The following is a 12,938-nucleotide window of genomic DNA, read 5'->3' on the forward strand; positions in this document are numbered from 1 at the left end:
TTGAAAACAGACAAAATATTCAGCAACAACACTTCCTACCAGTGATATTTACTTGAAAACAGACAAAATATTCAGCAACAACACTTCCTACCAGTCATATTTACTTGAAAACAGATAAAATATTCAGCAACAACACTTCCTACCAGTCATATTGACTTCAAAACAGACAAAATATTCAGCAACAACACTTCCTACCAGTCATATTTATTTGAAAACAGACAAAATATTCAGCAACAACACTTCCTACCAGTCATATTGACTTGAAAACAGACAAAATAATCAGCAACAACACTTCCTACCAGTCTTATTTACTTGAAAACAGACAAAATATTCAACAACAACACTTCCTACCAGTCATATTTACTTGAAAACAGACAAAATATTCAGCAACAACACTTCCTACCAGTCATATTGACTTGAAAACAGACAAAATATTCAGCAACAACACTTCCTACCAGTCATATTGACTTCAAAACAGACAAAATATTCAGCAACAACACTTCCTACCAGTCATATTTACTTGAAAACAGACAAAATATTCAGCAACAACACTTCCTACCAGTCATATTTACTTGAAAACAGACAAAATATTCAGCAACAACACTTCCTACCAGTCCTATTGACTTGAAAACAGACAAAATATTCAGCAACAACACTTCCTACCAGTCATATTTACTTGAAAACAGACAAAATATTCAGCAACAACACTTCCTACCAGTCATATTTACTTGAAAACAGACAAAATATTCAGCAACAACACTTCCTACCAGTCATATTTACTTGAAAACAGACAAAATATTCAGCAACAACACTTCCTACCAGTCATATTTACTTGAAAACAGACAAAATATTCAGCAACAACACTTCCTACCAGTCATATTTACTTGAAAACAGACAAAATATTCAGCAACAACACTTCCTACCAGTCCTATTGACTTGAAAACAGACAAAATATTCAGCAACAACACTTCCTACCAGTCATATTTACTTGAAAACAGACAAAATATCCAGCAACAACACTTCCTACCAGTCATATTTACTTGAAAACAGACAAAATATTCAGCAACAACACTTCCTACCAGTCATATTTACTTGAAAACAGACAAAATATTCAGCAACAACACTTCCTACCAGTCATATTTACTTGAAAACAGACAAAATATTCAGCAACAACACTTCCTACCAGTCATATTTACTTGAAAACAGACAAAATATTCAGCAACAACACTTCCTACCAGTCATAGTTACTTGAAAACAGACAAAATATTCAGCAATAACACTTCCTACCAGTCATATTGACTTGAAAACAGACAAAATATTGAACAACAACACTTCCTACCAGTCATATTTACTTGAAAACAGACAAAATACTCAGCAACAACACTTCCTACCAGTCATATTTACTTGAAAACAGACAAAATATTCAGCAACAACACTTCCTACCAGTCATATTTACTTGAAAACAGACAAAATATTCAGCAACAACACTTCCTACCAGTCATATTTACTTGAAAACAGACAAAATATTCAGCAACAACACTTCCTACCAGTCCTATTGACTTGAAAACAGACAAAATATTCAGCAACAACACTTCCTACCAGTCCTATTGACTTGAAAACAGACAAAATATTCAGCAACAACACTTCCTACCAGTCATATTTACTTGAAAACAGACAAAATATTCAGCAACAACACTTCCTACCAGTCATATTTACTTGAAAACAGACAAAATATTCAGCAACAACACTTCCTACCAGTCCTATTGACTTGAAAACAGACAAAATATTCAGCAACAACACTTCCTACCAGTCATATTTACTTGAAAACAGACAAAATATTCAGCAACAACACTTCCTACCAGTCATATTTACTTGAAAACAGACAAAATATTCAGCAACAACACTTCCTACCAGTCCTATTGACTTGAAAACAGACAAAATATTCAGCAACAACACTTCCTACCAGTCATATTTACTTGAAAACAGACAAAATATCCAGCAACAACACTTCCTACCAGTCATATTTACTTGAAAACAGACAAAATATTCAGCAACAACACTTCCTACCAGTCATATTTACTTGAAAACAGACAAAATATTCAGCAACAACACTTCCTACCAGTCATATTTACTTGAAAACAGACAAAATATTCAGCAACAACACTTCCTACCAGTCATAGTTACTTGAAAACAGACAAAATATTCAGCAATAACACTTCCTACCAGTCATATTGACTTGAAAACAGACAAAATATTGAACAACAACACTTCCTACCAGTCATATTTACTTGAAAACAGACAAAATACTCAGCAACAACACTTCCTACCAGTCATATTTACTTGAAAACAGACAAAATATTCAGCAACAACACTTCCTACCAGTCATATTTACTTGAAAACAGACAAAATATTCAGCAACAACACTTCCTACCAGTCATATTTACTTGAAAACAGACAAAATATTCAGCAACAACACTTCCTACCAGTCATAGTTACTTGAAAACAGACAAAATATTCAGCAATAACACTTCCTACCAGTCATATTTACTTGAAAACAGACACAATATTCAGCAACAACACTTCCTACCAGTCATATTTACTTGAAAACAGACACAATATTCAGCAACAACACTTCCTACCAGTCATATTTACTTGAAAACAGACAAAATATTCAGCAACAACACTTCCTACCAGTCATATTTACTTGAAAACAGACAAAATATTCAGCAACAACACTTCCTACCAGTCATATTTACTTGAAAACAGACAAAATATTCAGCAACGACACTTCCTACCAGTCATATTTACTTGAAAACAGACAAAATATTCAGCAACGACACTTCCTACCAGTCATATTTACTTGAAAACAGACAAAATATTCAGCAACAACACTTCCTACCAGTCTTATTTACTTGAAAACAGACAAAATATTCAGCAACAACACTTCCTACCAGTCATATTTACTTGAAAACAGACAAAATATTCAGCAACAACACTTCCTACCAGTCATATTTACTTGAAAACAGACAAAATATTCAGCAACAACACTTCCTAACAGTCATATTTACTTGAAAACAGACAAAATATGCAGCAACAACACTTCCTACCAGTCATATTTACTTGAAAACAGACAAAATATTCAGCAACAACACTTCTTACCAGTCATATTTACTGGAAAACAGACAAAATAATCAGCAATAACACTTCCTACCAGTCATATTTACTTGAAAACAGACAAAATATTCAACAACAACACTTCCTACCAGTCATATTTACTTGAAAACAGACAAAATATTCAGCAACAACACTTCCTACCAGTCATATTTACTTGAAAACAGACAAAATATTCAGCAACAACACTTCCTACCAGTCATATTTACTTGAAAACAGACAAAATATTCAGCAACAACACTTCCTACCAGTCATATTTACTTGAAAACAGACAAAATATTCAGCAACAAAACTTCCTACCAGTCATATTGACTTGAAAACAGACAAAATATTCAGCAATATCACTTCCTACCAGTCATATTTACTTGAAAACAGACAAAACATTCAGCAACAACACTTCCTACCAGTCATATTGACTTGAAAACAGACAAAATATTCAGCAACAACACTTCCTACCAGTCATATTGACTTGAAAACAGACAAAATATTCAGCAACAACACTTCCTACCAGTCATATTTACTTGAAAACAGACAAAATATTCAACAACAACACTTCGTACCAGTCATATTTACTGGAAAACAGACAAAATAATCAGCAACAACACTTCCTACCAGTCATATTGACTTAAAAACAGACAAAATATTCAGTACCAACACTTCCTACCAGTCATATTTACTTGAAAACAGACAAAATATTCAGCAACAACACTTCCTACCAGTCATATTTACTTGAAAACAGACAAAATATTCAGCAACGACACTTCCTACCAGTCATATTTACTTGAAAACAGACAAAATATTCAGCAACAACACTTCCTACCAGTCATATTTACTTGAAAACAGACAAAATATTCAGCAACAACACTTCCTACCAGTCATATTGACTTGAAAACAGACAAAATATTCAGCAACAACACTTCCTACCAGTCATATTTACTTGAAAACAGACAAAATATTCAACAACAACACTTCGTACCAGTCATATTTACTGGAAAACAGACAAAATAATCAGCAACAACACTTCCTACCAGTCATATTGACTTAAAAACAGACAAAATATTCAGTACCAACACTTCCTACCAGTCATATTTACTTGAAAACAGACAAAATATTCAGCAACAACACTTCCTACCAGTCATATTTACTTGAAAACAGACAAGATATTCAGCAACGACACTTCCTACCAGTCATATTTACTTGAAAACAGACACAATATTCAGCAACAACACTTCCTACCAGTCTTATTTACTTGAAAACAGACAAAATATTCAGCAACAACACTTCCTACCAGTCATATTTACTTGAAAACAGACAAAATATTCAGCAACAACACTTCCTACCAGTCATATTTACTTGAAAACAGACAAAATATTCAGCAACAACACTTCCTACCAGTCATATTTACTTGAAAACAGACAAAATATTCAGCAACGACACTTCCTACCAGTCATATTTACTTGAAAACAGACAAAATATTCAGCAACAACACTTCCTACCAGTCTTATTTACTTGAAAACAGACAAAATATTCAGCAACAACACTTCCTACCAGTCATATTTACTTGAAAACAGACAAAATATTCAGCAACAACACTTCCTACCAGTCATATTTACTTGAAAACAGACAAAATATTCAGCAACAACACTTCCTAACAGTCATATTTACTTGAAAACAGACAAAATATGCAGCAACAACACTTCCTACCAGTCATATTTACTTGAAAACAGACAAAATATTCAGCAACAACACTTCCTACCAGTCATATTTACTGGAAAACAGACAAAATAATCAGCAACAACACTTCCTACCAGTCATATTTACTTGAAAACAGACAAAATATTCAACAACAACACTTCCTACCAGTCATATTTACTTGAAAACAGACAAAATATTCAGCAACAACACTTCCTACCAGTCATATTTACTTGAAAACAGACAAAATATTCAGCAACAACACTTCCTACCAGTCATATTTACTTGAAAACAGACAAAATATTCAGCAACAACACTTCCTACCAGTCATATTTACTTGAAAACAGACAAAATATTCAGCAACAAAACTTCCTACCAGTCATATTGACTTGAAAACAGACAAAATATTCAGCAATATCACTTCCTACCAGTCCTATTTACTTGAAAACAGACAAAACATTCAGCAACAACACTTCCTACCAGTCATATTGACTTGAAAACAGACAAAATATTCAGCAACAACACTTCCTACCAGTCATATTGACTTGAAAACAGACAAAATATTCAGCAACAACACTTCCTACCAGTCATATTTACTTGAAAACAGACAAAATATTCAGCAACAACACTTCCTACCAGTCATATTTACTTGAAAACAGACAAAATATTCAACAACAACACTTCCTACCAGTCATATTTACTTGAAAACAGACAAAATATTCAGCAACAACACTTCCTACCAGTCATATTTACTTGAAAACAGACAAAATATTCAGCAACAAAACTTCCTACCAGTCATATTGACTTGAAAACAGACAAAATATTCAGCAACAACACTTCCTACCAGTCATATTGACTTGAAAACAGACAAAATATTCAGCAACAACACTTCCTACCAGTCATATTGACTTGAAAACAGACAAAATATTCAGCAACAACACTTCCTACCAGTCATATTTACTTGAAAACAGACAAAATATTCAACAACAACACTTCGTACCAGTCATATTTACTGGAAAACAGACAAAATAATCAGCAACAACACTTCCTACCAGTCATATTGACTTAAAAACAGACAAAATATTCAGTACCAACACTTCCTACCAGTCATATTTACTTGAAAACAGACAAAATATTCAACAACAACACTTCCTACCAGTCATATTTACTTGAAAACAGACAAAATATTCAGCAACAACACTTCCTATGAGAGACAACCAGGAAGTCCAAGGTAAGAAGAAGTACCAGTCTGTGTTTTGGTCAAAGGTGCTCGGGTCTCCCACCAAGATCTGGAAGAGGGCGTCGCCCAGGTCTGTAGTGTTGACCAGAAAACCTTGCAGTAGAGTTTGCAGGTCAGGTAGAAGTCTGGCACACAGCTGACCGGGCTCTAGTCCTAGGGCTTCTGTCAGGCGGCGTAGAGACGGCGTGTTCTCTGCCGTGCATACCTGCAACACACCAGACCATCAGTCCCACACCAGGACAGTCCTCACCAGGCCAGTCCTGGGGTATAACATGTGTCATGGTGAAGTGGATCAGTGATGGGGGTGTGCACTACATCGTGAGCTAGACCTGGGACTTGAGGAGATCAAGTCGTGGTGTGAAGAGTGGATCAGTGATGGGGGTGTGGACTACATTGTGAGCTAGTGTGAGCTAGACCTGGGACTTGAAGAGATCAAGTCGTGGTGTGACGAGTGGATCAGGGATGGGGGTGTGGACTACATTGTGAGCTAGACCTGGGACTTGAAGAGATCAAGTCGTGGTGTGAAGAGTGGATCAGTGATGGGGGTGTGGACTACATTGTGAGCTAGACCTGGGACTTGAGGAGATCAAGTCGTGGTGTGAAGAGTGGATCAGTGATGGGGGTGTGGACTACATTGTGAGCTAGACCTGGGACTTGAGGAGATCAAGTCGTGGTGTGAAGAGTGGATCAGTGATGGGGGTGTGGACTATTGTGAGCTAGACCTGGGACTTGAGGAGATCAAGTCGTGGTGTGAAGAGTGGATCAGTGATGGGGGTGTGCACTACATCGTGAGCTAGACCTGGGACTTGAGCAGATCAAGTCGTGGTGTGAAGAGTGGATCAGTGATGGGGGTGTGGACTATTGTGAGCTAGACCTCGGACTTGAGGAGATCAAGTCGTGGTGTGAAGAGTGGATCAGTGATGGGGGTGTGGACTACATTGTGAGCTAGACCTGGGACTTGAAGAGATCAAGTCGTGGTGTGAAGAGTGGATCAGTGATGGGGGTGTGGACTACATTGTGAGCTAGACCTGGGACTTGAGGAGATCAAGTCGTGGTGTGAAGAGTGGATCAGTGATGGGGGTGTGGACTACATTGTGAGCTAGACCTGGGACTTGAGGAGATCAAGTCGTGGTGTGAAGAGTGGATCAGTGATGGGGGTGTGGACTACATTGTGAGCTAGACCTGGGACTTGAGGAGATCAAGTCGTGGCGTGAAGAGTGGATCAGTGATGGGGGTATGGACTACATCGTGAGCTAGACCTGGGACTTGAGGAGATCAAGTCGTGGTGTGAAGAGTGGATCAGTGATGGGAGTGTGGACTACATTGTGAGCTAGACCTGGGACTTGAGGAGATCAAGTCGTGGTGTGAAGAGTGGATCAGTGATGGGGGTGTGGACTACATTGTGAGCTAGACCTGGGACTTGAGGAGATCAAATCGTGGTGTGAAGAGTGGATCAGTGATGGGGGTGTGGACTACATTGTGAGCTAGACCTGGGACTTGAGGAGATCGAGTCGTGGTGTGAAGAGTGGATCAGTGATGGGGGTGTGGACTACATTGTGAGCTAGACCTGGGACTTGAGGAGATCAAGTCGTGGTGTGAAGAGTGGATCAGTGATGGGGGTGTGGACTACATTGTGAGCTAGACCTGGGACTTGAAGAGATCAAGTCGTGGTGTGAAGAGTGGATCAGTGATGGGGGTGTGGACTACATTGTGAGCTAGACCTGGGACTTGAGGAGATCAAGTCGTGGTGTGAAGAGTGGATCAGTGATGGGGGTGTGGACTACATTGTGAGCTAGACCTGGGACTTGAGGAGATCAAGTCGTGGTGTGAAGAGTGGATCAGTGATGGGGGTGTGGACTACATTGTGAGCTAGACCTGGGACTTGAAGAGATCAAGTCGTGGTGTGAAGAGTGGATCAGTGATGGGGGTGTGGACTACATTGTGAGCTAGACCTGGGACTTGAGGAGATCAAGTCGTGGTGTGAAGAGTGGATCAGTGATGGGGGTGTGGACTACATTGTGAGCTAGACCTGGGACTTGAGGAGATCAAGTCGTGGTGTGAAGAGTGGATCAGTGATGGGGGTGTGGACTACATTGTGAGCTAGACCTGGGACTTGAGGAGATCAAGTCGTGGCGTGAAGAGTGGATCAGTGATGGGGGTATGGACTACATCGTGAGCTAGACCTGGGACTTGAGGAGATCAAGTCGTGGTGTGAAGAGTGGATCAGTGATGGGAGTGTGGACTACATTGTGAGCTAGACCTGGGACTTGAGGAGATCAAGTCGTGGTGTGAAGAGTGGATCAGTGATGGGGGTGTGGACTACATTGTGAGCTAGACCTGGGACTTGAGGAGATCAAATCGTGGTGTGAAGAGTGGATCAGTGATGGGGGTGTGGACTACATTGTGAGCTAGACCTGGGACTTGAGGAGATCAAGTCGTGGCGTGAAGAGTGGATCAGTGATGGGGGTGTGGACTACATTGTGAGCTAGACCTGGGACTTGAAGAGATCAAGTCGTGGTGTGAAGAGTGGATCAGTGATGGGGGTGTGGACAAGCAGCACAGCTGTCTGGAAGGTCTGCTGCAGGTGGAGAAGGTTCTCTGCAGACACCAACAATACAAGGTCAGGTCAAAGACAAGGCAGGAAGTGACATCATCACATTCCACTGTGCTTACACAACATCTCTGTCACATGTCAGGAAGTCAAACACCTTGAAAACATAATGTGGAATTAGACTATAATTAGACTGTAATTAGACTGTAATTAGACTGTAATTAGACTGTAATTAGACAGTGGTAATGTTCCCTTTCATGCTGTTCAACACCGGGAGGCTTATGCAATTACAACAGTGCAGTGTGTGTGTGTGTGTGTGTGTGTGTGTGTGTGTGTGTGTGTCCAACAATGATGTCACACATCAGTGATGAAGGAGGTAATAGAGATGACATCATCATGTTGGAAGTGTACATTTGTAATGACATGTAAAAGGTGCTGAGAGCTTTCAGTCAGAGAAGAACATTTTAGTCTTTGGAATAAAGTCATTTTCTTTCTTTGTCTATTAGTTCTTACATGTAACCATTCTTAACCCTTTCAATAAAATAACAGCCACTCAGTCACATCATATTGTTGATATATATATATATATATAATTATTATTATTATCGGCAGTCACTCGAACAAGTATGACGATCCTCCTGGTAGGGGTGTATCCCTTTATGGAGGATGCCTGTGCGTGACTTAGTTTAACGTGGGGAGACTGGTGCACAGACAGTCACCACACCATCCTTGACAGAACGGGGTCAGGGTCCAGTGGCATGGAGTCCAAGACGACTGGGGACCCTTTTCTGCTGCAGCCTTCTTCCGCCATCGCAGCCGTTGTGGTAGTTCTTAAATCTACCGTCTTCCTGCCTGCTCTGCCGTTGAGGTCTTCACCGTATCCCTGGCTAGGGGGCAGTTAGGTACTAGGTCTTTGCCAAGGGCCACCTGGGTAACAGTAATAAGGGCCTTAACCTCCTAGTGCCCCAAGACCACATAGAGGAGCCTCTACTGCCGGATGCTAGTCTTAGACTTAGATCGGTCACATCTAGTCTTAGACTTAGATCGGTCACATCTAGTCTTAGACTTAGATTGGTCACATCTAGTCTTAGACTTAGATTGGTCACATCTAGTCTTAGACTTAGATCGGTCACATCTAGTTTTAGACTTAGATCGGTCACGTCTAGTTTTAGACTTAGATCGGTCACATCTAGTCTTAGACTTAGATTGGCACATCTAGTCTTAGACTGTGATTTGTCACATCTAGTCTTAGACTTAGATCGGTCACATCTAGTCTTAGACTTAGATTGGCACATCTAGTCTTAGACTGTGATTTGTCACATCTAGTCTTGGACTGTGATTGGTCACATCTAGTCTTAGACTTAGATTGGCACATCTAGTCTTAGACTTAGATTGGCACATCTAGTCTTAGACTTAGATCGGCCCCATCTAGTCTTAGACTTTGATCGGTCACATCTAGTCTTAGACTTAGATCAGTCACATCTAGTCTTAGACTTAGATCGGTCACATCTAGTTTTAGACTTAGATGGGTCACGTCTAGTTTTAGACTTAGATCGGTCACATCTAGTCTTAGACTTAGATTGGCACATCTAGTCTTAGACTGTGATTTGTCACATTAGTCTTAGACTGTGATTGGTCACATCTAGTCTTAGACTTAGATTGGCACATCTAGTCTTAGACTTAGATCGGCCCCATCTAGTCTTAGACTTTGATCGGTCACATCTAGTCTTAGACTTAGATCAGTCACATCTAGTCTTAGACTTAGATCAGTCACATCTAGTTTTAGACTTAGATCGGTCACATCTAGTCTTAGACTTAGATCGGTCACATCTAGTCTTAGACTTAAATCGGTCACGTCTAGTCTTGGACTTAGATTGGTCAGATTTAGTCTTGGACTTAGATCGGTCACATTTAGTCTTGGACTTAGATTGGTCACATCTAGTTTTAGACTTAGATTGGTCACATGTATTCTTAGACTTAGATCGATAACATCTAATCTTACACCTAAATCAGTCACATCTAGTCTTAGACTTAGATCGGTCACATCTAGTCTTAGACTTAGAACGGTCACATCTAGTCTTAGCTTTAGATTGGTCACATCTAGTCTTAGACTTAGATGGGTCACATCTAGTCTTAGTCTTAGATTGGTCACATCTAGTCTTAGACTTAGATCGGTCACATCTAGTCTTAGACTTAGATCGGTCACATCTAGTCTTAGACTTAAATCGGTAACGTCTAGTCTTGGACTTAGATTGGTCAGATTTAGTCTTGGACTTAGATTGGTCACATTTAGTCTTGGACTTAGATTGGTCACATCTAGTTTTAGACTTAGATTGGTTACATGTATTCTTAGACTTAGATCGATAACCTCTAATCTTACACCTAGATCAGTCACATCTAGTCTTAGACTTAGATCGGTCACATCTAGTCTTAGACTTAGAACGGTCACATCGAGTTTTAGCTTTAGATTGGTCACATCTAGTCTTAGACTTAGATGGGTCACATCTAGTCTTAGACCTAGTTTGGTCACATGTAGTCTAAGAGCTACTTCAGCAGCTGGTGCCAAAACCCCAAATGTTTATAGTCCAAAACCAGGAGGGTGTGCCTGGGCAAGGATGAATGTGGCTTATCGTAGTGAGAAAAACAACTGTTGAGATGCAAACAAACAATCCTAAGTGTCAAAGCCAAGGACACTAATTGAAGTGTAGTTTCCTGTAGTTAGCATTGAGGTATTGTGTGGCAGAACCATGGCTGTGGATTGACTACTACCAGTCCAATAGTGGGAATCACCCGTGTTAGCATTCTATTCTGTTGTAAAGAAAAGTCACAAAGGAGCCTCTGTGTTAGGTAGGAAATAGTTTGAATTCCAGCTCCTTACGTTCAGCTCGACGGCTAATTCGGACGTTACCTTGAGATTCACTGGCAAGGACTTGGGTGATGTCTTTGAGCCGAGCGGCCAATGGGAAGCTCTCTGGGAGCATAGCAACAGCATCCCTCAACAGATCTAGAGATGACCTACCAGTATTGAGAACAGAATGTTTCTGAAATGCATCACCGTACCAAAGAAATGTGTTAAAATGGAGGGATTTGTTTATCAGTTGGTACTCACATCTGAGAACTGCTGGGCAGGGTGGCAAAGGAGAGGACCCCAAGGGCAGCATCGATTGCCTTTTCCCCTGAGCCGTTCAGAGCCCACGGCATGTCGTTGGTTGTCCCCTTGACCACAATGTTCAGGTCGGGGTTAGCAAAGAACACGTGAGCGGTCTCCAGGACTTCCTCCGGGGTAAGAGGGGCAGAGATGGCTTGGAACATTGCCGGGTAGTCTATGTGCAGCAACTGGAGGAAGTCATCCACAGGACTTAGTCCAGGGATCACGGGGGCCTCACGTCTGTGTCGGCCGTTCAACACGTGGCTACCACCCCCATCCTGATATGATGCAACTTGATGGTGGTCCACGGGGCTGAGAAGACCGCCGCTTAACAACTGCTTCAACATTGCAATGACGTTCCCGGCTAGATCTTCAACCAGCTCTGTGGTCTCTGGCGTGTTTATTCCAAAATGAGTCAGCACGGACATTAAAGGCCGGATTAGTTCCGATATTCTGGGTAGCGCCTGAGTAAGCAGTTCTAGTCCAGATTCTTCTGCTGACGCCAACCATGCAGACACCTCGGCCACTTTCTGCATGAGTAACGTCGTGTCGTTGGAGGCCAGAAAGTGCTCCAGTACTTGGTAAACCACCGGCTCATTCCCAAAGACCTTCATGTGGATCAGGGCTTTAAGAACATCCCTTATCACGGCGGGGAGAGATCCATCAAAGAGCCAAGATAAGTCGCCCTCCATCAGTGAGTCCGAGGTGATGTTGGCACAGGAGAGGAGGATCATGGCCGCCTCCCTGAAGACGGCCTGGGAGGTGTTGCCCTCCTGAAGATGATGGGAGTTGCTCAGGATGTGTCCCTCCATGGCGTCTATACACGGCCCCAACATGTGCAACTCTTCGGACAGCATTTTAATGGAGGCCAAACTGTGAAGGACACAAAGTACATATGGGACTGTCAGGCCCGAGGAACGCTCACTAAAACCATGATTCAGATGAAATGTTGAAGGGGAACTGCACTTTTTTTTTGGAATGTTGTCCATGGTTCAAAATCTTTATGAAAGACAAGAACACACATGGTTGTCTTTTTTTAGGATGATCAATGATCACATAGGAACTGATGACTTGGACTAAAGGGCCCCGGGCCCCACATAGGAACTGATGACTAGGACTAAAGGGCCCCGGGCACC

At 40.8% G+C, this 12,938-nt stretch overlaps 1 protein-coding gene across 3 annotated transcripts in view; it reads right to left on the reverse strand.

Moving 5' to 3' along the window:
- Window positions 1-12,938, reverse strand: part of abca12 (ATP-binding cassette, sub-family A (ABC1), member 12) — a 170,432-nt gene that overhangs the window by 128,702 nt on the left and 28,792 nt on the right. For all 3 annotated transcript variants that reach the window (XM_061971824.2, XM_061971822.2, XM_061971823.2), the window contains exons 15-18: window positions 11,764-12,675; window positions 11,563-11,669; window positions 8,595-8,701; window positions 6,109-6,308 (exon numbers count right to left, since the gene is read on the reverse strand). In XM_061971824.2, coding sequence (XP_061827808.2) covers window positions 6,109-6,308; window positions 8,595-8,701; window positions 11,563-11,669; window positions 11,764-12,675 — 1,326 coding nt within the window. The remainder of the gene's footprint in view (window positions 1-6,108; window positions 6,309-8,594; window positions 8,702-11,562; window positions 11,670-11,763; window positions 12,676-12,938) is intronic.

Source organism: Nerophis lumbriciformis, linkage group LG13, assembly GCF_033978685.3.
Source record: "Nerophis lumbriciformis linkage group LG13, RoL_Nlum_v2.1, whole genome shotgun sequence".
Classification (NCBI taxonomy): domain Eukaryota; kingdom Metazoa; phylum Chordata; class Actinopteri; order Syngnathiformes; family Syngnathidae; genus Nerophis; species Nerophis lumbriciformis.